Genomic DNA, 25,938 nt, shown 5'->3' with positions numbered 1-25,938 from the left:
AACAGTTCAACTGGGAGCTCAAACTGAGCTTCCACTCCTACGTATTCTCTGGGCCCACAGTCATGCTTAGTAGCAGGCCTCTAGAGCAATAAGTAACTGTGTACTTGTTGTTAGCCCCTACAAAGGAGTGGGCGAGTGCTAGAATAAAGATGTGTGGACTTCAGGCTGGAGAGTAGTGGCAGGATCTGTTTTAACAACCAGTAGAAATCATCTGACCATCTAATTGGTTATGCTGAGGGCATGGCATAGAGATGCACATTGATGAAGCATTTAAATCTGTTACACTGTTCTAATATTGTACTAGAAATCATATGTTATTGGCATCTGGTGTGTACAACCACATACATTTAAGCATTATAACCGAGCGTCTCTGATCCATCCCATCGCCTTTATTTTCCTTCCCAACAGGGATATTTATAATGCTTGTTTACATTAGTGGATTATATGCAATAATGAGCTTGCCTTGATCCTTTTTACGTTGTGTCTGAGCCCATGGTGGACTGTTGGCTAAATTAGTTGAAAAATCAAAGCACGTTTGAGGTTACTAAATTTAAAACATACCAAAAAATTTTTTCCTAGTTTTGACTGAATGAACTTGTAGTAATTTAATATGCTAAGATGTAGTCAGTGGCTGTAAGCCAGTCCTCATTTTTATTGTTGTCCCTGTCTCCGTTGTTCCTGCACTCATCATGTTTTTCTGTGTCTTCTGGGAGACTGGAGATGGTTGCTAGGAACAACCCAGAGTTCCTTAGCAACAAAAGGTCTGTCAATATGATGGGATCATTTGCACAAGTGACAGTGATTGATTAAATTAAATGTAAAATAACGTACCACAAGGTATTATCAAAGTTTAAAAATAAGTAGTCCGTATCTCTGTAGACACAAGCAGTTATTTGAATAAAGTCAGTGTGTATCCTATGTTATGGTATTATCTCTGTCCACACTGCATATTCAATTTATTATTTAAAATGTAAAGAAGAAATGTCATGCATTTATTATGACAAAATTATGACATGTTTTCATTTTTGCAGCTTGCAAACATGGATTCAAATCTGATTTATTCTGCAGGCTAAACAATTTGTGTGTGACACATTTTAACATAATAATCAGATTTTTCAATTTAAAGCTTCCCCTGAAAATACACCCTCAAAGTGACCTACAATAAGTAAATAAAACTTACTGATGTGCAATCAGTGTTAAGCTTTGCAGGCTTTCCAGTATTTTCATGTTGATCATTTTCCAATTCCAGCTAATAACAAGTCGATAGCAGCAATAAAACCATCATCATCATTTATTTATATAGCGCCAGCAATTTCCAGAGTGCTTTACAATTGGGAAAAAACAGTATTGGGTAATACATACAGACATAGAGGTAAGAAGGCCCAGCTCACAAGCTTACAATCTATGGGACAATTGGAGTTTTATACACAAGTTAATCGCTATATATTGCATATTGGTCCAGGCAGATTGCAAAGGTATAAAGTGCTTGATAGGCTGTGTGATCCAGTCACACATCAGTGTTTGTCAAAGGGTTGTTGTCTTGTGTGAACTGTGTAAAGAGATTGTATAAGTGTAATTTATTGAGGTTAAGAGGCTGGTTGAGGAATTTTATAAGCTTGGCTGAAGAGGTGGGTTTTCAGTGAACGTTTGAAGGCTTGAGCGAGGGAGGGAATTCTACAAAGTGAGTGCAGCCTGAAAAAAGTCCTGTAACTGGGAATAGGAACAGGTTATGAGTGTGTATGAGACATGCAGGTCTTGTGCAAAATAGAAGTGTTGAGTTGGGAAACATTTTGAAACATGTGAGGAGATGTATGTTTGCAGTTTTGTTGATGGCCTTGTGTTAGTAGAAGTGTTTTATATTAGATTCGGTGAAAAATAGGCAACCAATGGAGATTGACAAAATGGATCAGTAATGGAAGAACAATTTGCAAGGAAAATAAATCTAGCATGCAAAATAGATTGTAGGAGTGAGAGTGTAATTCAGGGAAGTCAGTAGGATGGAATTGTAATAATCAATGCACTAGATGATAAATGCATGAATTAAGGATTAAGGGGCACATTTATCATGTATCGGGGAAAGTGAGAAATACTTATCAATCCTTATCGCATGGATAAGGATTGATGTATTTCTCAAATTTATGAAAAATGGAACACAGAGCAGTTCCGAAAAACTGCTGTTTCTGTGTTAAAAAAAACCCATACTCACCACTGCCTCTTCGGTCGCACTGTCTCCGGATCTCCTCCTCTTCGGTGCACTTTCTCTTCTTCATGCAACTGCGCATGTGCCGTCCGGAGAGCTTGAGGCTGTGACAGGGAGGGATCACAAGATCACTCCCTGCCCATGCGCTGTCCAGCTCTGCTCTCCGGAGCAGAGCTGGACATAACGAAGAACACAAGTACATTAACACAACAAGTTCCCAAAAAAAAGATTTTTTCAGGACTTTCTAAATTGCGATCAGCAGTGAAAAGCAGCAGATATCAATGATATCTGCTGCGATGCACCGTTAATAAATTTGAGTTGGACACATCGTGGACTAAATTACACGGTAAGTGCACGATAGTGCACTACCGTTATTTCTTAAATATACCCCAAAGAATTTTTGCATTGTCTTGTGTAAGATATGTGAGTATTCTGGAAATGTTTTTTAGATGTATGTAACATGATTTAGATATAGAATCGATGTGGGGAACAAAGGATAGTTCTGAATCAAGGATTACACCTAGGCAGGGAGCTTGTGGGGTGGGACTTATTGTCATATCACTGAAATAGAAATATCAGGTGTCTTCTGTTGGTGGGTAGGAAAATTATTAGCTCTGTTTTTGAAATATTGAGTTTGAGTTTGCAAAAGGACATCCAAGATGAAATGGCAGAAAGACAGTCAGTAACGCAGGCCAGCACATATCGTGAGAGATCAGGAGAGGACAGATACTTTTGGGTATCATCTGCATAGATCCTGTAATCCAAAGGAGCTTAATAGTTTCCCAAGAGAAGTGGTATTGGTAGAGAAGAGCAGAGATCATAGGACTGAGCCTTGTGGTACTCCAACTGATAAGGGAACTGGAGCAGAGGTGGATCCAGAGAAACTAACACTGAAAAAGTGATTAGATAGGTTGGATGAGAACCAGGATAGGAGAGTATCTTGAAGACATAGCAATTGTAGAATTTGTATGAGAAGAGAGTGGTTGACAGTATCAACTGCAGCAGGAAATTAGCAGCAAGAAATGGCCTTTAAATTTGGCAGTGATCAAATCATTGACAACCTAAGTCAACGCAGTCTCTGTGGAGTGTTGGGACCGATAGTCTGACTGAAGTGAATCAATAGGTTGCATGAGGCAAGTGTAGGCAATTCTTTTGAGAAGCTTGAAAGGGCATGGGACTGTAACTTGTTGAGTTTAGTTAGAGTTGGGATGAGCACTTTCTTGGTTTTTGACCCTGATTAAAGGATTTGTGTGGACAATTAAATACAAAAATATCTAAATAATAAAATCCCATAGAGCCTTTTTTTCATATTAATATAAGCGTCCAAAATCATTGGCTAGATACAATCTTACTGCCATGACATCAGCGAAACATCAGCAGACATGAATTGTACACCGCAAACAGCTTTCATGTGGTTCAGCTTAACTTTTTATTTTTGCTCAGTTCAGGTACCTGTTAGATACCCACTATATGAAAGAGTGTACCTCACAATCCATTTTGTATATTCAGGCCTCACGTTTTTTTTACTATGCATGTAATAAGATCTGAAATTGATACCATTAATTTCCTAGAACTCCATGCCAACTCGTATTGTTACTTAAGTATGGGAGTATTGTGTTTTTACAAACATTGCCTGCTCAATTCACTTATATTCATCGCTAGTTAATGCATTGCAGAAACCTCCAGTAACCTTCTAAACAGTAGTAAAACCTGTCTTTTTTGTGGCAGTTTTGAGGACGGTTTTGACTAAACTGAAGACCACACTGGGTTCCCCTCTTGCCAGATAAGAATAGGAAAGTCAGGTGTGTGCCTGTACTGATGAATCTTGCGGTTTGTTGTGACATGTTCATAGTAAGGTTCAGAATTTGACATAAACAACAGGGACCGATCCTGCCTTGTGTCAACAGTGCAGGCTGGTAGTGGTGTGCAGATCGTTTTCTTGGCACGCCTTAATACCAATTGAGCATTATTTAAATGTCACAGGCTACCTGAGCATTGTAGCTGACCAAGTGCATCCCTTTATAGCCACAGTCTACCCATTCTCTAATATCTACATCCAGCATCATAACACGCCATGTCACAAAGCACACATATAATCTCAAGCTGGCTCCAGGAACATGACAATGAGTTCAGTGAACTGCAATGGCCTTCACAGATCAATAGAGCACCTTTGGCATGTGAGGGAATGGGAGACTTACAGTATGAATGTGCAGCTGACAAATCTGCAGCAACTGCCTGATCCTATCATGTCAACATGGACCAGAATCTCTAAGGAACGTTCCCAGCACCTTGTTGAATCCATAACACAGAGAATTCAGGCTGTTCTGGGGCAGAGGGGAGTGCTACTAGGACTAGAAATACATAATAAACTAGCCATTGAGTGCATATTGTTCCATTGAAGCTATATTGTGGGATTCTGTAAATTTTGTGCCAAAATAGGACTATATGGTTATACGAATATTAGGTGGGGTTTGGCAAGCAGGAAAGTTGGTCAGAAAGCTATTTAGAAACTGCTGCCAGCTATTGTGGACTTGCAGGTGCTTGTTGAACTACAATCTCCAGTATGTCCCTTCATATAACCATTCTGTAACTTTATATCACTGTGGTCCCACAGCTACAACTGTAGTCTCTTTTTCACGCCTGCCAGTGTAAATTTCTGTTGTGCCAGCTGCTCACTAACGTGCATTACAGAGCTGTTTTTTATTTCACGATGTCCCAAGATCAGCTATGTAAGCCCATAGCACACACCTGACTTCTGCTGTAAAGACATCGCTGATGCTGGTACCAGAGTCTATTAGCCGGTGCCACCATTTGTAAATAGAGCTCCATTTCCTGGGCTACAGTGAGCTCTGAATGGCTGCCCCAGTTCAATGTAGTACACAAATGCAGCACTCTCAGGCTGAGCAAGACTCCCGTCTGATATCTTTATTGCAGTATTCAGGGATTGTGTGCAGACCTCCAAGAAGGAGGTAATTTTATATGTTAGTCATCAGATAGTGGTTTGTATAGTAGTCACCACACAGCAGTATTCAATGTACATTCACAACAGAAAGGAGCCTTGACTTCACTGTATGTTGGCCACAAAAAAGGATTTCGTAGTCATCTCAGATGATATAATTATGAAAGCATTTAACACGCAGCCTAGTACCTTACAAATCACCAACAAGTAAGCACTTTTATAGCATACTTGGGCATGTCTGGAGGGCGTGACTGGAGGGCGGGAGGGGGCGGGGCGAGGCCAATTGCAGCATTTTGGCCCCGCCCCCCACGAACCCGTCGCAGAGGCGGGGCCAAAATGACGCGATTGGCCTTGACCCGCCCCCTCCTGCCCTCCAAAATGGCGTTATTCACCGAGAATCTCTCAGTGAAACCTGGGATGTGGGAGAAATGCCGGCTCGCCCGGGAGACTGACCCAAATTTCGGGAGTCTCCCAGACTTTCCGGGAGAGTTGGCAAGTATGTTTTATAGCTGTTGGTGATTTGTAAGGTACTAGGGGCCTGATTCATTAAGGATCTTAAATGAATAGGATTCTTATTTCAGTCTCCTGGACAAAACCATGTTACAGTGCAAGGGGTGCAAACTAGTTTTCTGTTTTGCACATAAGTTAAATACTGACTGTTTTTTCATGTAGCACACAAATATCAACTTTAAATTTGCAACATGAATTAGAACATCTTTAATGTATCAAAGTTCTCAGTATTGGCATGAACATATTTTTACTAATAAGGAAACAATTGCTAATAAGGAAAGTATTTATGTAATATAGCCTAAACTCATCTTAAAAAGGTATTTTATGCTCAGATTGTCAGGTTTTCTTAAAAAGACTTCCTACAACTCGTAGACATGTGCTGGCAGGTTGTGAACAGGATTGAAAAGCGTGAAGGAATAATCTGTGTAACCTTCATCCTCTGTTATCATGGTCCCTGAAGGTAATAGCAGGTCAGGACAGCATATCTATGGCTGAAACCTCAGAGCAAGTCTGTGCAGTGTCTAAGAAGGTTATCTAGATATAACACTTGTGAAAAATTTGGATGTCAACCAATTTGATTATGTGCATGAATAGGCTGCATTCACCAAGTACATGTCCTGAGATCCTAATGCTTAAATTAAACCTCAAACCTCTTAGTGAACTGCATTTTGGCTGACAGTATCACAGACATCTATACAGCGGAATGTGGAGATGGACTCCGAAGAATTTTATTATCTGATCTTCGAATAAACTAGCTACCATTATGCAGTGTCTTCCAGGCTCTGAAATCAACAGGTGCTTACTGTAAATTGCTGATTGCAAGTATTTTATAGTAATTACTTTGTAGTCATTACTTTGTGAAGTAATTCATTTTAATATTTGGTTTTCACTTATATTTGTGATGGGAAGTATAGCATACCTGCCAGCATCTTAAAATAACTCATACTTGCCAACTTTTCCTTGATTGCTTCAGGGAGATCCCAGGGGAGGTAGGCGTGCGAGGGCGGGTCTTGACGAATCACATCATTTTGGCCCCGCCCCCAATTGTTTGTCACAATTTCGGCCAATTACAGCAGGGGGGTGGGGCTAAGATGATGCATTGTTTGCATCATTAAATCCCGCCCCAGCCCCTTATCTATTGCGGGGGTGAAAACCGGGAGGTTGCCCTGCTCTCCCGGGAGGTCTCCCAGAAATGCGGGAGTCTCCCAGACATTCCAGGAGAGTAGGCAACTATGCGTTGTGGGCAGCACAGTGGCCTAGTGGTTAGCACTTCTGCCTCACAGCACTGGGGTCATGAGTTCGATTCCCGACCATGGCCTTATCTGTGTGGAGTTTGTATGTTCTCCCTGTGTTTGCGTGGGTTTCCTCCGGGTGCTCCGGTTTCCTCCCACACTCCAAAAACATACTGCTAGGTTAATTGGCTGCTATCAAAAATTGACCCTAGTCTCTGGCTGTCTGTCTCCCTGTCTGTCTATCTCCCTCTTTGTCTGTCTGTTTCTGTGTGAGTGTGTGTCTATATTAGGGAATTTAAAAAACTGTCAGCTCCAATGGGGACTGATGTGAATGAGTTCTCTGTACAGCACTGCGGAATTAGTGGTGCTATATAAATAAATGGTGATGATGATGATGATGATGATGCGTTAAAAGCAGCTAATGAATCTCTAGAGACTGAAGTGTCTTTTACATTTCTGTCTCCATTACTGAGTTATGTTGTCTTATCTGTCAGTCTTTGATTAAATCTTGGTCTCCATGAAAATGGCCAACTCCATAGGCATCAATACATGGACATAGGACACAATTTCTGAACTGTGTCATCCTGCCACAGATGGCGAATCCAACCACGTCTTGTACTGGCTCAGCATCAGGGAGAATGCCAGACTCTTCAGGGATTGAGGGAGATCACCCCTATTTCAGGGAGTCTCCCTGACATTCAGGGAGAGTTGGCAAGTATGAAATAACTTCCAGAGAAATATTGCTGATTGGCAGGTGAATCTGTACTAATTGTGTGTCTATACAGACATAAGACCCCCATCAACATAAACACTGGATGTATTACAATTGTATTACAGTATACAGACTTAGGGCACTACACCTAGCCAACATGCCATTGCTAAGTTACGCTTAGTTTTTGAAATATTTTATCTTTCACTGGACTGCAGTAAAGAACTATATTTAATGCCAGTGGTGGTGACATACCGCAAAGGAAAACAGTGGAGAATTTCAGGCAGCATGTTCTATTTGATTGGCTCCCATCATATCATAAGCCCCATTTTGTTTGGTCTTTTCATTCTTGCATTGTGTCACAGCTGATCATGTTAAATTCACTTTTGAAGTGCCCCCCTTCATTATTTACAGCTTACATTTTCCAGAATACCTTCCAAAATTGGTCCTGGTCCAAATAAGTACAAAGTGTAAACACCCCAAACATGAAAAGAGGGTGTGCTGACATGTACCAGTGTTTCCGAAGCTCTATTCAGTCTCCAACCTGCTTCCCCACTCCTAAAAAGACGTGAAATGCAGGGGAACATATCTTCTGAGTTCCCTGATTGGCAGGATGGGATCCTTGATCTGGGACTGTTCCGCCTAAATCGGGACAGTTGAGAGGAAAGCATGGCTTATATGGCTTAACTACGTCAGAGGTTATTTAGGCTTTTTGTTGTTGTTTATGTGTCACTTTTATAAATCCTAAAGTTGTAATTAGATTGATTTACTTACACATATACATGCATTATCTGGAGTGCAGTGCACCTGAAATAGGCCTCCCACTAAAAGTAATTACTGACAACCAAGATCCAGGACCATCAAAATCATGTTCTCTGCTAAATTTGGTACACCCAAGCTGTCATCTAAAGGAGTTGAATTTTGAACAAAACACATTGACCACAACCTTGAGGCACCAAGCCATGAGCTTCCCTGTGGAAACAGGCTTAGCTGAGTAAAAATAGGTGCTTGCTCTCATTCATATCGATGTAATATATAGATATATCTGCTCATTTGGAAAAGGACCTATGAGTTCTATATACTATTATACTTAGAGCCCCAGGGCTCCATTGTTTGGTAATAAAGGTGATTTATTTGTAAGTGGAAGAGTGCCGCGCAGCAGGCCGTTTGGTAGTGATTTAATGATTAATATCATTACCATGCATGCCCTCACTCTGCCACAACCCCTACTGCTACTGCTACTGCCCCCCCCCTCCCTCACATCAGATGGTTGTACACAAGCAGACACCCCAGCACAAATATAAATAAAAAAGTGGGCATGCTACTCTTAACTCCATATTTGCCTTGATACATAGGTCTCCTATCATGTTGATTTGTTGTAGAACAATGTGAATTGTACCATGCAACATTTTCTTGACATCAACACAACTACGTAATCAAAAGTTCACTAGGCACAGGTCTCAGGTAAATTGATGGCCAGCATTATTGAAAGTACTGTATTGGCCCACTTGTGAATATCGGTCCAGCTCACAAAATGGCTTCCTCTACTGTCTGCATACAACAGTTTATATATAGCAGGCAGTGTGAAGGCTGAGTTCCTGACACATGAATATGGGTAAGCCCTATGAACACTGCAGATGTCTCTAGCCTAAAGACGACAATATAAATTGCCCAGTAAACAACTCCACTAACAGACCTTGTTTTGTTTTCAATGCCATTTGTGAAGGTGGAGTGAAACCTGTGTCATTTATAAAGCTTGTCTTCTAGGGTAGTGGATGGTGGGTTTGTTTTTTTCTTTATAACTTTATTTTTAATTGTGTGATATTTGCATATAAAAACTATACATATGAGTGTATAATAGGTTCATTATGTAATAAACCTGTCCACATCTTGTGTTTTATTTTCAGCAGTACCCTACCAACACAATTCTTACAGTACATCAGGGAGCTCCGGTCCCATCCAATGCTATCGCTGTGGGGAGACATGTAAAGGAGAAGTAGTGAGAGTGCAAACCAACCATTTCCACATCCGGTGCTTTACTTGTCAAGGTACAACTCTTTAATCTTTGTGTGTCAGTTGAAGATAAGCTGAGCAAATGCTTGGAGGATAATTGGTATATCGTTTTTGTTACAGTTTATTGCTTATCATGAAAGAACGTGTAATTAGGCCCAAAAACTCGGTGCTCCGCTCAAATCCAAATATAAAAAGTATCAAGATATAAATCTTTAGTGGACTCTATTCACCATATATAGTTGTCATGACAGCTGCATCACCATTCAGGATAGAATTCTGGGTGATTCATCCCCACACAGCAGACCCTGTGATTGGAGGAAACAGAAGCCCCAATCAATCAGTTGGGTTTATTAAGGAGATTTATTAAGGAGATAAAAAGTAAAAGATTAAGATTGCTCTTATAGAAATGATGGCATCAATCACTTTAAAAGCACTGTATGCCCCAGGCGGATTTATATCATTGTCTATGGGCTTGTCCCGTAATTAAGGCGTTCTGGACCCGTGTATGGAGATTCGCAACTGCAGATTTAGTAGATTACTTACTATTCACTCCTGAACGGGCAATTTTGGGCATCCTGCCTCCCCATACGCGGACCTCCGCAGGGGGGAGAAGGTTACATATGGCAATATCTGCCGTAGCTAGGAAGTCCGTTCTTCATATGTGGGTTCAGAATTCTCCTCCAACAATCGATTTGTTTAAGGAGAAAATGTATTTCCTCCTACGGATGGATTGGCTGGAGGTTTCCTACCAGAAGGGTACATTAACTCCTAAGTGTTTTGAAACCTGGGAAAGTCATATTAATATCCTAGCCACCCCACTGCGAGTACAGCTCCGTAATTGTTTCTACCAGACGCTTTGGTTTGAAATTAAAGTATTTCTCCAAGACCCTCCAATCTCCATATAGGAGATTAATGTAAGCCTAGCATTTTTTTTTCTGGTTTCTCTGCATCTGATGCTTTTATTGGTAGTTATTTGGTATGGTATGGAGAAAAATGTTTTTTTTTTGTCTGCTTTCGCCCCTGAGGAATACTACAATTACAATGTCCTGCAAGTTAATTTTGCTAAAAATTCATAACTTATTTATGCTGAGAATATTTGTATTTGAGAAAGTTAAGATGTTATCTATGTAGACAAGAACAAGACCCAACATCAATGAGTCTCCCTGACCATGCTCACAAAATATGTAATACTATATATGTACATGTCTGTTGATTGTACCTGAAATGATTGCCAATAATATAACAGCTATTACTATATTATCGGAACTTCTTCAATAAAAATGTTTATAAAAAAAGCACTGTATGCAGTTTATCCACATAAAGCATTTTGTTTCCAGGCATTCTAATACTAATAGTTTATGGCATCCCCAGCAAAGCATTTCTAAATATAACTATCTCCATCAGACATGAGGGAACAACATATATTTTTGTGAGGGTGACAAATTTCCTGGGAAGATAATACCAGCTTATTTACCCTGTTGTGTTTCTACCTTATTACAGACAAATACTGGTAAGGTGGCAAAGTTATTTTTCATGACAGAAAAAGTTCTCTGTATGTTCCCACGTTTATAAGAATGGCCATCCCATTGAAAGAGACCCTATCACAAGAGGAGAGGGGAGTGACATTTTATTTATTATATAGTGCCTTGCGCACTTGGCATGTATACAAAAAATATGATCCCCAACCCCCCCCCCCCCCCTTTCCCGTTCACCCAGGACAGTCTGTAAAGAAAAAACATGCACTATATGCTAATTGCTACATATGGTGTTAAGCTCTCTGCCAGAGGAAGCGCACACAGTATGAAAGCAAATCGCATGGTTAGCATAGATGGTGTGCAGGCCTTCATCCAAGGGAACACATGCATGAGGCTCGATATCATAAAATGCTTCATGGGATTGTCCAGTAACATCCATATTTAGGTAGTAGTCCAATCAGGGCCGGTGCTAGGGTCTACGGCGCCCTAGGCATTTTTAAAAAAGTGGCACCCCCCCCCCTCCTCCCTCCTCCCTCCTCCCTCCTTTCCTTACCTTGTCTCACCACCGCCGCCTCTCTGCTCCGTCTCCTCCCCACCACTCACTGACACTAGTAAGTGGAGGGGAGGAGACGGAGCAGAGAGGCGGCGGTGGTGACAAAATAGCCTCTTCCCCCCCTCCCCGTCCATCTGAATGCTGTGCGGCGGCTGTGACAGGTATGGTCAGCGGTCGCCGCACAGTTTTAAAGTATTTTAGAATACTGTGGCGCCCTCCAGAGCCCGGCGCCCTAGGCAAGTGCCTAACCTTGCCTAATGGGAGCGCCGGGCCTGAGTCCAATGAAACCTGTTGGTGGGGTTTTCCCCTTAGAACTTACCTGCACAGGTGTCAGATGCAGTCAGTCTTTGATAACCAGTGTGTATACATTGTATGTGGCACATTGGATAGCAACTGGCTCTTCTCCAGCCAGGTGCAACATGCAATAATAATAGTACTTAAACAATTTTGCAAAACAAAATGATTTGTAGTCATTTACAGTGTATCTTATTATCAATTGGGAGTATGCATTTGACTATCCCCTTTGTAAAGTACACCATTACTTAGCATTTAGTAATGCACTCCACATACTGCAGTGACTGTCAGAGGTCACAGCAGACAGCTTACACTCCTGGCGGCTGTGTCAAATGAAATGTCTATAATGCACCTTTACTGCTATATAAATATTATGCAATGTCATCCATCAAGGAGGCTTGTACAGCTCCAGAATAACAGGCAAGCTGTAATGCCATTCAGAAATGTGATCTGCATGGCTTCTTAGTTCTGCTACCAGTCAGCTTTTATGACCAAACACCTGCTTTTAACTCTTATTTTCAGGGTGCCACTTCTTTTTACACTACTCACTTAAATGGAAAATATAAGAATTGTTTTGTCATGTTCATTGTAAGTGGTGTAGTCATGTAGTCAATATCTCAGAAAAATGCCCAATTTTATTTTGTCTCTTCAAGAGTCCCTGTCTCCATTGTATTATCCCTTGTTCTGGCATTGACAGTGGCATTTTTAACACTGTCATTTAATTTGTGATCACACGGGATGTCATTGTTTCACATTAAAGCAACAGATTTACAAGTAATTAGCAGTTGTGGGGAAAATCCTATTGCTTCTTAAATGTTTGGTATTTTTATTGGCAGTAAATAAAACGTGGGTGTTATAAATTAACGAATCCAGACATTTTGACCAAACCACAGTTTTGTGGGTTTTTTTACAGGGATATTACCATTATTTTTTGTGCCCCGTATTTTATATATAGGGCAATGTTCTATTATCAATGTAAACATTGTGGGCCTAGTTCATTAACGAACGTAACTCCCGTTGTGTGCTGCATTTTGCGTGACATTCTGCCAGTGAACGCAAGTGGATGCAATTCATCTGTGAATGCAACTGGCACTTCCGATGAACAGGGGAAGGAAGGGGCGTATGCATGTAAGCAATGTACAGTAAGGGCGTGCCAAGGTTGAGCGCACGCACATTCATCCGATTCGAGCTCTGGTCATCTTTCAGGTACGTGATTTTTAGCCGTATCACGTGCACCAGCTACAGGGCAGGTGTAAGTGCCGACTGATAGTGATCACAGTCCCGTATGCATGCTAGAACATGTGTTTGCATGTAAGAGCAACTGAAAAATGCATTTTATGTAAATTAGGCATTAATAACATTCTGATAAATGTATTTCATGGTAAAAAAAATTATAATAAAAAATAATTATTTTTTTAAATATATTATTATTCATGATTATAATAATAAGAGGTGTTAATGTATTTAATAATTTTCCTGTGTATTCTGACGGGACTTGATATTGCACATATGCATGTGCGTATCCTGCAGCGTGTGCTGTCTGTCTGCATACGACAAGTGCCGTATAGACAGTTCGTACTTATGCCCTTATTCGAAATGGAAACAGTTACTGAGATCCACTTGTGGTTGAGTACAGGGCATACGTGTGTGCAATTCCTGACTGATTTTAAAGAACTCAAATTGTGTTCACTCTGTGTTCCTCGATGAATCTGGCCCTGTATCTGTAGGTCCCAGTCCAGCTTTCTTCAAGAGCCTCCAACACAGTAGGTTGAAGACATCTATTGCTCCATTCACTATGTTGGATCAGGCTAGCTGGCTATCAGGTTATAGACAGCAATATCAGCTAATTAGTGATCATATAGAAACCTTTTGTCTTCAGCCCAGTCACAAGCCACTGAGACCTAGGGGGGAAAAGCTAAAATAACAACAAAAAAACAACTAAAGCCTCCCACAACAATATTTTATCCCTTAAAATAAATCATAGCTATGGCCACCTTAAAGGGGTTCTTCACTTTAAAATATATATCCTTTACCCTCCCTTTCCTTGAATAATATATTGCTGGATGTCCATCCTACTGGACCCCCACCGTTACTTTGTGTGCTCCCAATATTAACAAATCCAGCTAAAGGGTAACAGATTTGCACCTGGGCCGTCCATGTTGCAGTGCAAGGGGTGCAAATGCAATTTATTTCCATGAAGAGAAATACTGCCTGCTTTTACATATAGTGTACATATACTAGGCAATTGCAATTTAGAGATGACCTCGGATGCTCCCCCCCCCCTCCAAACCTAAATCTGTCTGAACAGTTTAAATTTGACGAGTTTTGCCAAGGTGAAATTCCCCATCCAGATATATTTACTAAACAAGGCCCTAGATGGGACCGAGCTGCTCACCTACAGTATTGTTCAAGTCTCCAAGAACCAAGAGGAGGGACCACACCAATGTACTACTTAAGAAAAGAGATTTCAATTAAAAAAAAAATATATATATATATATATATATATATATATATATATATATATATCTACTATATAAATGCCTAGTGGCGTGTGTGGGAAAAAAAAAACAAGCTGCAGCGCCACCTGCTGGGCAGAGTTATACACTGCCCTATATATTTCTTGAAGGAGAAGTGACAGTTGGGAGTGGTTGGTGGTTGCCGGGGGTGACAGTGGGGAGTTTTTAACACCTTAAGTAGCTTGATGAAGGATGTGGCGATGAAGATGAAGGATGAGGTGATGGAGAAAAATGATGAGGTGGTGACATGTGGACAAAACCACGTTAAAAAAGGGCGCTTGCGTCGGGAAGTAACGCTCTTCCCCTGAGGAGGCCTGGCCTAGCCCCAAATGCATGACAAGAACCTTTTTAACACCTTAAGTAGCTTGATTTGACTAGAATGCATGCGTATCATGCACGTGTTAACTTGTATATATATATATATATATATATATATATATATATATATATATGTATATATATATGTTTATATATATATTTGAAAGTGGAACACAATTTAATGTTATTTTTGGACAGACATATAAATTATACACAGGCTTTTGTATGTGTCCCTTTAACTGTTTTAGTTTGAGGCAAACAACACCTATTCTATTCACTCAGTCACAAAATGTGTTAGCTTTACCGCAGGGTTTTTGTGTTTGTTTAAAATATGACGATATCTGCTCTACTTTTGCATGCATATGTTATTACAATAAACTGTGCAATATCTTAGGACTTTATTATCTATGCCATTATATGTTGTCTGATACAGGACACCCCAGGACAGTAAAAAGTAACATTCATGTAAGAGGCCTAAAATAAAATCAGAATTTAAGAGAATTATATATTAGAATGAGAATAATTGACCTGAATTGCCATACCTGTTCATTTATTATTCCATTTGTAACATGTTCTCTTTTGTGACAAATTATACATGAAATGGGCTTTATATACATTTTCATACTGCATCTTTTTAATGTTTTTCAGCATGGTTTGTACTAAAATGCCTGCATTTGTTACTTTGTAGCTGTATAGAAATGTTCCCCGTTGTGTACATCACCCATTGTTTGTGTACTGTTATTTTTCTCCATACATCCCTCAGCTGGAGATTACTGTAGCGTCATTCATTTGATAACGTTAATGCTCCCGGCATCACTGACAGTGAAGTTAAATTGAATACGAGACTTCCATTCCAGAACCACATAAACCTGTCAGCTCGGCAGGAGTTCAATGTCATTACTATACACTGATCTATATATAACATTCAACCATATGGATTGCAGGAAATCTTATCTCTATGACTAGCTTACATGATTCATCATACCATAACATATTTTGTCAGTTATTAATGTATATGAAATATAATCTAATAATGCATTTTGTAAAATGAGGTTGCTAAGAGAAAAATTCATTTTGTAAATTAAATCCCTAGTTACCCCACTTTCATTGTGTGTTCTATGATATTCTGAAAGTCCCAATATGTGTTAATTGAAATGTTGCTGTGCTGATTTTACAGCACTAAGTGTAACAGGCAAGATATTTCAGCATTAAGAGAATAACATTAGTGTTTAGAATCAATAAAACTACTGATTAAAATCAATAGCTTTGTGACTAACAATCAATAGTACTGCCGACTGCAGAACTTAGTTAAGAGGACATAACTGTTTACTGCACTAGGCTGTTATCATGACCTAAACATTGTGACTACTGTAATGTAGTACATCTAAGCTAAACAACATTCCCTAGCCACTACTTATAATAAGCATTTAAATGTATCCTATGGTACTTTACAGGTTGTAAACCTAAATGTCAGGTGAACAGTTGAATCAGCCTATATACTGCCTTAATTGAAAGTGTTACATTTATTTATGTTATTGTGTTAATGGTCTATGTGATGATGTCATGACATGTATACATGAAGTGACATTATCTCATGATTAACCTGGCTCTGGTGTATTTTATCATCATCATTCATCAACATAATTTATTTATACAGCGCCTGCAGAATCCGTAGCGCTTTACAATTGGGAACAAACAGTAATAAACAATACTGGGCAATACATACACACAGAGAGGAAAGCGAGCCCTGCTCGTAAGCGTACAATCTATGGGACAATGGTTTGATACACAAGGGTAAGTGCTACATCATATTGAATATCTGTCCAGCTAGAATGCAAAGGTTACGAAGTATTTAGTGTGCTGTATGCTTAGTCACACAACTATGTTGGTCAGAGGGTTGTTGTCTTGTGTTAGCTGTGCAGAGAGTGGTAATAGGGTAACCTAGGGAGATTAAGAGGGTGGTAGAGGAATATTATAAGCTTGTCTGAAGAGGTGGGTTTGCAGAGAACGCTTGAAGGTTTGAAGACTAGAGGAAAATCTTGTGGTGTGAAGGAGTGAATTCCATAAAGTGGGTGCAGCCCAAAAAATGTCCTGTAACCAAGAATGGGAGGAAATGATGAGAGTAGAAGAGAGGCGCAGATCTTGTGCAGAACGGAGGTGTCGAGTTGGGAGATATTTTGAGACAAGTGAGGAGATGTATGTCGGTGCAATTTTGTTGATATGGCCTTGTATTTTATGCACTCTGATCACTGTCTTTATGTAGTACAACTGACTACACATAACTCTGTACACTTTTATTTATCAAGATATTTCCATAAAGAATACATTAACCTTACATGTGACAATTCTTTTGTATAGACTATATAGGCCTCAGTTCAGTGGATGTTGTGAGAAGTAGTCAGTATAGCTAACAGGTGCAAACAATATAGTTATACTATTTTGTTTGTACTGTTAAAGGCCACACCTGCTGTTACATTTATAGCCCGTTGATGGATTCTATTAATACAGTGACCTGGGTGGTAGCTACAGTTTTAGAAAACAGGCATAAGTAAACTGTGCCTTTAGTGGTTGAACTACAACTCCCAGAAAGCTTTTCCTCTATATATTTTTTATAACAGGGTAGCCAGACTGTCACTCTTCACCTCTTGCAGAGCTGGTTTCTTTTTGTCTAAAGGGAACTTACTCAGACAACTTTCACATTGATCTATTTTGCTTCATTGTTTCATTCAGTGACAGTTATTTACTAACAAAGTGGAAACATGTGATGTGCATAGACCCATGACAACAGATCAGTATTTTATTTTCCCATTGCAGTGTACAGTTTCAGTAGCGCTGATTTTGTTTTGTTGGGAAAAGTTGCTGCAAGCTGGATATGACTTTTACGCTGTCAATTATCTGCGTAACTAACTTCATGGGCATGAATGAAACCATAATGAAAGAGCCGTGTACATAAACGTCATTATTTTAATAAGGACGAATTAAAACTGGTTATCATTTAGTCTCAGCCATCATAGTTTGCAATTTTACAATGATTTTTCTAATGAAAGTATTACTTTGAGAGTGAGATTAATTTAATTACAGAGCGGGATTGATCTTCAACAAAAGCTTAATGATTTGACTTGCTGCTGAGCCAGGTTTGATGGTTTCTTTGATGCAGGCAGCACACGACCCTGTGATGGAATGTGTACAGAGTATAGAACTGACAGACTAGTAAGCACTAAATCCTACCTGATCTGTGCAGCATGCTTCCCTCAGTTTATCACTTCAAGGAGGAGGGATTTTGAGCTGTAATCTTTCATATACATCACTACTCATTCTTTGTTTTATAGGCGTTTATTGATTTTAAAGTTCATTGCCTGTTAACCCCTTGATATTTGAAATGCAGCTCGTCGTATTTCGGAACTTTGCAGGATAAAGATGGCTGTAGAATAAAGGCAATTTGTTTCTTCAGTTTTGTGAAGAGAGGTTAAACGGTGGTAGGGGAACGTCTTTAGGCGCCCAAGGGGAAGATGATGAACTGCGCTCATCTCTCAAGACCTCCACATGTAAACATGGTGTAGCCAAATGTTTGTAAGACTTGTAGTTATGTTTCTCCGTTTTTTGGTGGCCTTAAATTCATCTTATAAAGGAAATTTCAAAGAATTATCCTTGTTGACGATGGTCAAGTGTAGACGTCACATTGGGGAAACAGGGTGAGGCGCAGTGAATCGCTTCATTTTGGCCTCGCCCCATGACGCAATGACGCAAAACTGTAATTTTACCGTGGGGGTGTGGCCAAAATGGTACAATTTGCAGAGAATTGCATCATGGAGGCTCCCATCCTACCCACTTCAGAATCGCCTGCTGTCCCGGGAGCCTGAGAGACCTACCTGGATTTCGGGAGTCTCCAGGACATTCCGGGAGAGTGGGTAAGTATGCATAAGATTAATACTGAATACTTGCTATAAGATGCTCAGACCCTAAGTCAAATGCGCCAAGTTCAGCACAGTGCATTCTGTGCTCAACCTACACCTCTGTGTCTATTACCAATCATTTTGTAAGTCTAGAACTCCAATACCCCTATTATAAACTCACATTGAATGACTATTTTCAAGAGAAATGTGAAACTTTTCAAGAAAAACCCAATTAATTTTCTAAACCCGTTTTAGAGAAAATCTTCATTTCCAACTGAGTGAAATGAAGATGAGTTGAAAATTATTAGGAAAGTTTGTTTCAGTGATTATAACGTGTACTCCTAAAGACTATCCATAAATTCATGACAATTTTAAAAGTAAAACCAATTTCTCAAATGTAATCAAAATAGAAATGTAAGAAATCTTGATACATATTCCTGTAAACATTTAATATAATGTTTTTTGGTTTTTTTTTAAACTACTATTATACTATTATTATTATTGTTATTAAAAAATAAGTACTATTATGCCAAAGCCTTTATTTTCTGATTGTAGTGTGCAGAGATATGCACATTTTATTTACAAATAAGAAAACAAAATAACTAACAAAATGTGAACATTAAACAACACTCTGAATTAAATATATTGTTAGAGAATAGTTTTGTCTTTTGTTTCACGGGCTCTTGTCCTTCATCCACTAAATTTGATCATTCATGTAAGATTTCCAATATGATAGGACTATAAACAAATGCGTCGGAAACTGTAAATCAGTAGTAGAACATCATCAATCACACAATTGTTAAAGTGTTGTCAAGGGTTGACTAACTTTGCCTGCAGTTAGTGTGATGTATTTCACTTTGTAAAGCATTGATCACTACTCAATGGACATGTGTTTTCTTAACTAGAATAGATGCATTTGCTCCTAACCATATGTCCAAATAAACTATAGAACCAAGACACATACTGCTACTCTCATTACAAATATAGACACTTAAACCTCTTTCTTCCTTGTGATTATTCTATTGTATATTTCCTAGATTTTATGTTGTATTAACCTTTTGCATTGTTACTGTTTAAATATTATAGGAAATGTTCAAGTGCTGTTAAATGGACTTACTGATGTAAATGTATGCAATATAGTTATAAATCAGAGTTACAAGGAGCAAAGAATAAACCTTAATACATCATGAACACTCCATTATTATCTAGTATTACCTAGTGCACATTTATACATAATCCAGAAAGCCTCTAGTTGCAGAATATATTTAATGCTTTGAGTGTCATGGTAGTATTGCATTAGTCTAGCCAGCATAGTCAATATATCATGCATTTTTCATGCGTGTTGAAGACCCAGATAAATTATTTCCTGGAAGTGATTTATGATTTAAGGAGAACATGCGTGTTTACTGTTTTCAGTGATTATTTATTATAGTCTGCAAAGATACAGTTTCATTTTCTTATTAGAGATTTGGAGACAGTAGTGGAATTTAGTTATTATATCTGCTTACAGTTGTAAATGATAAGTGAACTGAACCCTGCACCCTGTTTCTTTGCTACAGTTTGCGGCTGTGATCTGGCCCAGTCTGGCTTCTTCTTTAAGAATGGGGAGTATATCTGCACACGAGATTACCAGCAGCTCTATGGGACCCGATGTGACAGCTGTAGAGATTTCATCACCGGGGAAGTCATTTCAGCCCTTGGACGAACGTATCACCCCAAATGTTTTGTATGCAGTATGTGCAGGTAAAATGAACACATTATTACATACTTAAACAAGAATATGTATTAAGGGATAGATATTGCCAATGACAGGGGTATTGCAGACCCATCTGAGGCCCGGACCTTGATTCTAGAGAGAAGTGCAAAGTGTTTGTTTTAATTACATTTATTATACATTTCTTTCTTCACACAGCTGAGGAATGAGAGAGGGAAATGTGTGTATTTGGACTTTCCCTGATTTGTTTGGGTGAAGAGGATGAAAGCTCATTGTCGTTCAGCGCCAGTGTCACTGACAGGTCAGGGTTTGAAGGTGGCCAATTAAGAGCTGGTGTTAAACACTCTCATATTAAGTCTCTTGCAAAGCCAGGGCCTTCCTACAAACAACATGACTGTGAGATTCTAAAGGCTGTAGGAAGGTATATTATTCGGTTTATTAACCGGCATATTATTCAATGGATCAATATCATGAATCGCTACCATTCGCCTCATCCTGTCACTATAGGGATTGAGTGTTTATAAATATTGTGCTTTTCCAAATGGAAAAGTACTAGTGAGTAAACAGGTTGTTAAAGAAATTGTCTGACATCAATGTGAAACCTGGGATATTGCATTTGATTGTGGGCCTGGGTCACAGGTCTCTTGAGAACCTAGCATCACCCTTGGTCATCAGGTAATTTATAGAAATCAGAGCTTGTCAAATAAGGGATTAACTGCTGGTGTACGGAGGAGAACTCAATCCATAATGTTTGATATGGTCCAGCTGAATTGCTTTTGAAATGGGTGTGATGGATCGGAATCTGTCACCTATTCCCATTGATAGGGTATGGAATCTCCACCATAAGATTATGCCGTGTTGTATTTGTTGAATGCAGAGCTTGCCTTGGATCAGTTGACACTTAATGAGTGAAGTAGCTGGCAGCTGCCTCTCTAACTGCATGCCATCTCTAGCCTGGGTAGTAGTTTCCAGATGAGCTCAGGGGCTATTGATTTCTCCTAGTCTTTTACATATAAGCACAGTAGACAGATGCACATACTGTCACCCTGCAGACCTCAGAGGCTATTCATCGGTTGCTCAGTGCTGTAAAATGTTGTGTGGTAGATCTATGTAATGGTAGAGTACTAGATATTGCCTTCTTGTGCAGATAGACATACAATTTATTGTAACTCAGCACATGACTCAATAGCAGCGAGTACTGAAAGACAGAATGGGGTGAGGCTGGGAATGCAGCTGTGCGCCTTCTATTTTAAGGCTCTCTGCAGAACAGCTGTGCATACATTCAAATCCCATAAAAGAAATCAAACCTCAATAAAGTCCATGAAACTCCGTTCAGCTGTCAAGACCCCCTGGACTGCTCAGGAAAACCTGGGCTAGAGCAGACCCAATTACAAACTAACAGCACTTCAAAAATCTGGTTGTTTCACTGCTTTAAATGAAATGAAGCAAGTAAGGGGATCAGGCATGAAAGGCTTTGCTGTAAGGAATGATTTGCAGGAACAGAGTTTCTAAGTAATGCAAGAAGAAAATAATAGAAATAAATCCAGATTTGGGTCTTTTCCTGATTTTTAAGCTTGGGATGCACTCTGGAATATATCACTGTTATGTCAGATAATATATACATGTTTCACCCATACTCAGATGATGCTTATGTCATTTACAAACATATACTTAAAAAATACTTTTGTTGGCTTTGTGAACACAATTTAATTTTTGTTGTGCCTGCTTTTATAAGTATAGAAGTAGTAGACCTATATTTAGCCCTTTGCATCATAGTAATGACTTACAGATGGAACAAGACAGAATGGGGCAAATAAAGCAATTCATTGTGCCCAGAAATCATAGTCAGATAGGGCAGACTGAGATTCGGGTTCTCGATTACACCTCTAAACTTCTTATCTTCCTCCATCTGTAATTGAACAGGACAGGATGGCAATATGATGTCCATGAAGGAATTATGTTCCTGATTATGTTCCTTATTTAAGAGAATATTTCTTTCCTACAGAAAACCGTTTCCAATTGGAGACAAAGTGACTTTTAGAGGCAAAGATTGTGTTTGCCAGAATTGTTCCCAAGCTTTAGTAAGTGACAAGCCTATCAAGATCCATGGACCGAGCCGTAAGTAACCCAGCATATGTTATTTGTTCACATGGTCAGAGCCTTCTTGTGACAGAAGACATTCACAAGAACACGTTTAATATATAACCAACTTTATCTCACAGTACCAGCATTAACTACAACTGGACACACATTGCGATTGGGCCATGAGTGGAAAGTCAGGTTCACTGTCTAAATTAGCTACATATGGAAATTCACATGAGGTCCAGTCCTCAATGTCCAGGATAATCATCTAGATATCTTCCAGCATGACGGGAGCCTGTTAGAGATGCTGGAACATGACATTACACACATGGTAGCATTCATCAGCTCAAAAATCAGGGCTGGGGATCAGCGCTCCCTACTGTTATGTTGAATGAAAACCTTGCTGTCTTTGGTTAAGTGGGGTAGTATAGGGAATTTCCAGCCCTCAGGATGTATAGAGAGAGGTGATTTCCCCTGGGTGCATGGAAGTACATTAGATAAATAGGTAAGTAGCAACTCTAAAGGATGTTAAATATGTTAAAGTAGAGTATACAGCACTTTACAGATGATACTGCAGTATCACATTGTTTGGAACCAACCATCTGTACAGTGCTGTATCCTCTACTTTAACATAGTAACAAGATTATATTTAGCATCCTTTAGAGTTGCTACTTACATACCTATTTATGTAGTGTACTTCAATGTGCCCATGGGAATCACCTCTCTCAACACTCATCAGCTGACTGCATTAACCAAGATTGCCGATAATGATCTTATCAATTTCTATAGGCTCATTGTCAAGTATTACAGTTGTTTTGGGCCTACACATGCTGCCAGTTCCTCAATATGACCTGCAATATTGCAGCATATGTGACCAGCATCAATCCTTGGAATTGTCTATAGAAACATACAAATTTCTCATTACTTACCCTGTTCACCATCCAGGTCCCCGGAATTGGGCTACATGAAGACATAACCCTTATGGAAGGGATGCTTGGGTAGTCTCTGACCCTTGAACCTATTGATGCAAATATTACACTGAAAAAGTTGGATTTATATCCTTGGCTATATACACGCTATTAAGACAGCAGTTCTGCACATTTGGGTGGCCAGTTAGGGATTTCCAGATCTTTGCAACAAATTCGTTGTGTGAGGTTTAATACTTCACTGTTCTGTTCTGTGGGATAATGCTAGTTGTTATAAACTAGAGCATGTGAATGCCTACTATTAAAAGAACTCTCTTAACACAATATTTTTAATGGAGGGATCTTAAACTCTTTCTAGGCCATTTTTAATGAGTACCATGTTCATTACTCTCCAAACCCTACACAGGAAAAGCTACATATTTTGCACAAATGTAATCTAATAAGATAACAATTACTGTATGCAAGTGTGATTTTTGGAACTGCATATCCATCCATCCATCCAAGGACCATGTCTCTACCCCAGTTCCTAAGATGAGATTTAAGGCTAGATTAACTAAGCTGCGGGTTTGAAAAAGTGGGGATGTTGCCTATAGCAACCAATCAGATCTCAGCTTTCATTTATTTAGTACTATCTACAAAATGACAGCTAGAATCTGATTGGTTGCTATAGGCAACATCCCCACTTTTTCAAACCCGCAGCTTAGTAAATCTAGCCCTTAATCTTTTCTTTTCTGGTTATGTGGGGTAATGCTGGTTGATATAATGTAGATATGAATATGTGACTACTCTCTGTGATGACTCTTTCTGTATTGTTTACAATGCAGGGCTTTTAGGCTCACCCATCTTACTATTGCCCATTGCTCACATTATTATACCCCTAATGGGCACACTATTAACATAATTAGACCTTTCTAATATGGTAATATGGTTGTTTATTTACGTTTTATAAAGGAAAAATACAGATTTCTATTGCAAGATGACTACATACTATCTTTATTTTATTCATACATGCAGTATGTAACCATGTGCATTCACCAAGAGATCTCATTCATGTGTCCACCACATAGTTCTCTCTAATAGAGGACTGATTCAGAAATCAGCACCATGGACAGCAGACACTAGCTTCCAAGTCACACCTTCACCACAAATAGTTAACATGATAACCTGTACTTTGTCCCTGTTGCCTGTCTGTCTCACAAGTAAACATAACATGTAAGGACTGTAGACATATGTTCACTTATAATGAAGTATAAGCAGGGATATCTGATGTGCACATTTAACTATAGTCTGTTCCACAGAAAAAAAGCTTACAGCATGAGAACAAATAACATCAATACTCTGTGAGAGCAAATAAAAAGAAAACAGTCATGTATTTTACTTTTCTCCTTTGGCATACAGAAGGAAGACTACATTGTACCATTACTAGCAATAACAATGTGCTATTGATAAATTGGACATTGCATATCCCTTCATTTCCGTCTTCTGACCTTGATATATAATTGTTTGGAACAGATGAAGCAGCCGTCCCACTAATCTTACATATGAAGAGCAGCAGCTTCATTTCTGTCCTGTCAGCCAGTGTTACTGGATAAAACAATGAGAATCTCAAGATTGTGCTTTAGATAAATGCAGGAGACAGGACACATAAATCAAACTTACACTTCCTCCATCCCTCCTTGTTGCCTATTTTTAGAGACCGTTACCAATGATTTGGTGACATAAAAGTATTTGTATATAACAGAGCATGGGGGCCCTCGGGACGTTTTTAATAGGAGTAAAACGATATATTTATATTATTCTGTTGTAGAACTTGCATGTTTTCTGTTTGTCTATAAATTCATAATTATTTGGAAGACATATTAGGAGGCAAATTTAAAGGCTAAATCCACCCAAAACTAAATTGTTAGAATTAGCTGAGATTCACTAGTTCTGTGGGTTTCACGATTGTAAAAGGCTTAAATGGGCTTTTTTTCACACTAACACCAGGGGGTAAATGTATCAAGCTGAAAGTTTTCCAGCGGGTTTGAAAAGTGGAGATGTTGCCTATAGCAACCAATCAGATTCTAGCTGTCATTATGCAGAATGTACTAAATAAATGATAGCAAGAGTCTGATTGGTTTTTCAAACCCGCCAGAAAACTCTCAGCTTGATATATTTACCCCCAGATATGTTAAGGCCTCTGTCCTGTGACCTTCATATTCTTGTGAATATAGAAGATCATGGAGTAGAGGCATTAATAACCATATCCAAGGCCCTCCCAGACAAATGAGATTTTTTGATGCATTTTTGGATTGAATCTGTATTAGCGCGTAGTGCAGATAACTAATATTTTACATTTTTATTTTATTCATCCTATTTCCACCCAAAAACATCATTTTTAGTTTTTTGGTGAAATAAAATGCTTTAAAGGATTGTGATGTAACAATGTGTGATGGACATACATATACATGTGTTGGATGCATTTTCTTGTGTTGTAAATGTGTTAATTAAGTTGTCAATCTCTAGAGTGCAAAAACCTGATACGTAAGCTGATCTGGAAGACTT

The 25,938-nt window shown here is 39.1% G+C and overlaps 1 protein-coding gene across 5 annotated transcripts in view; it reads left to right on the top strand.

Moving 5' to 3' along the window:
• The window catches only part of ABLIM3 (actin binding LIM protein family member 3), a 142,999-nt gene that overhangs the window by 81,301 nt on the left and 35,760 nt on the right, over window positions 1-25,938 (top strand). For 4 of the 5 annotated variants that reach the window (XR_012691380.1, XR_012691379.1, XR_012691378.1 and 1 more), the window contains exons 2-4: window positions 9,518-9,658; window positions 20,232-20,415; window positions 22,392-22,504. Coding sequence is in view for 1 of the 5 variants with exons in the window: in XM_075209620.1 (XP_075065721.1) it covers window positions 9,518-9,658; window positions 20,232-20,415; window positions 22,392-22,504 (438 nt within the window). In the remaining 4 variants the exon portion in view is untranslated. The remainder of the gene's footprint in view (window positions 1-9,517; window positions 9,659-20,231; window positions 20,416-22,391; window positions 22,505-25,938) is intronic. The other variant, XR_012691377.1, reaches the window with a different exon arrangement.

Source organism: Mixophyes fleayi, chromosome 4 (assembly GCF_038048845.1).
Source record: "Mixophyes fleayi isolate aMixFle1 chromosome 4, aMixFle1.hap1, whole genome shotgun sequence".
Taxonomy (NCBI): domain Eukaryota; kingdom Metazoa; phylum Chordata; class Amphibia; order Anura; family Limnodynastidae; genus Mixophyes; species Mixophyes fleayi.
This window is presented reverse-complemented; position numbering and strand designations above follow the sequence as displayed.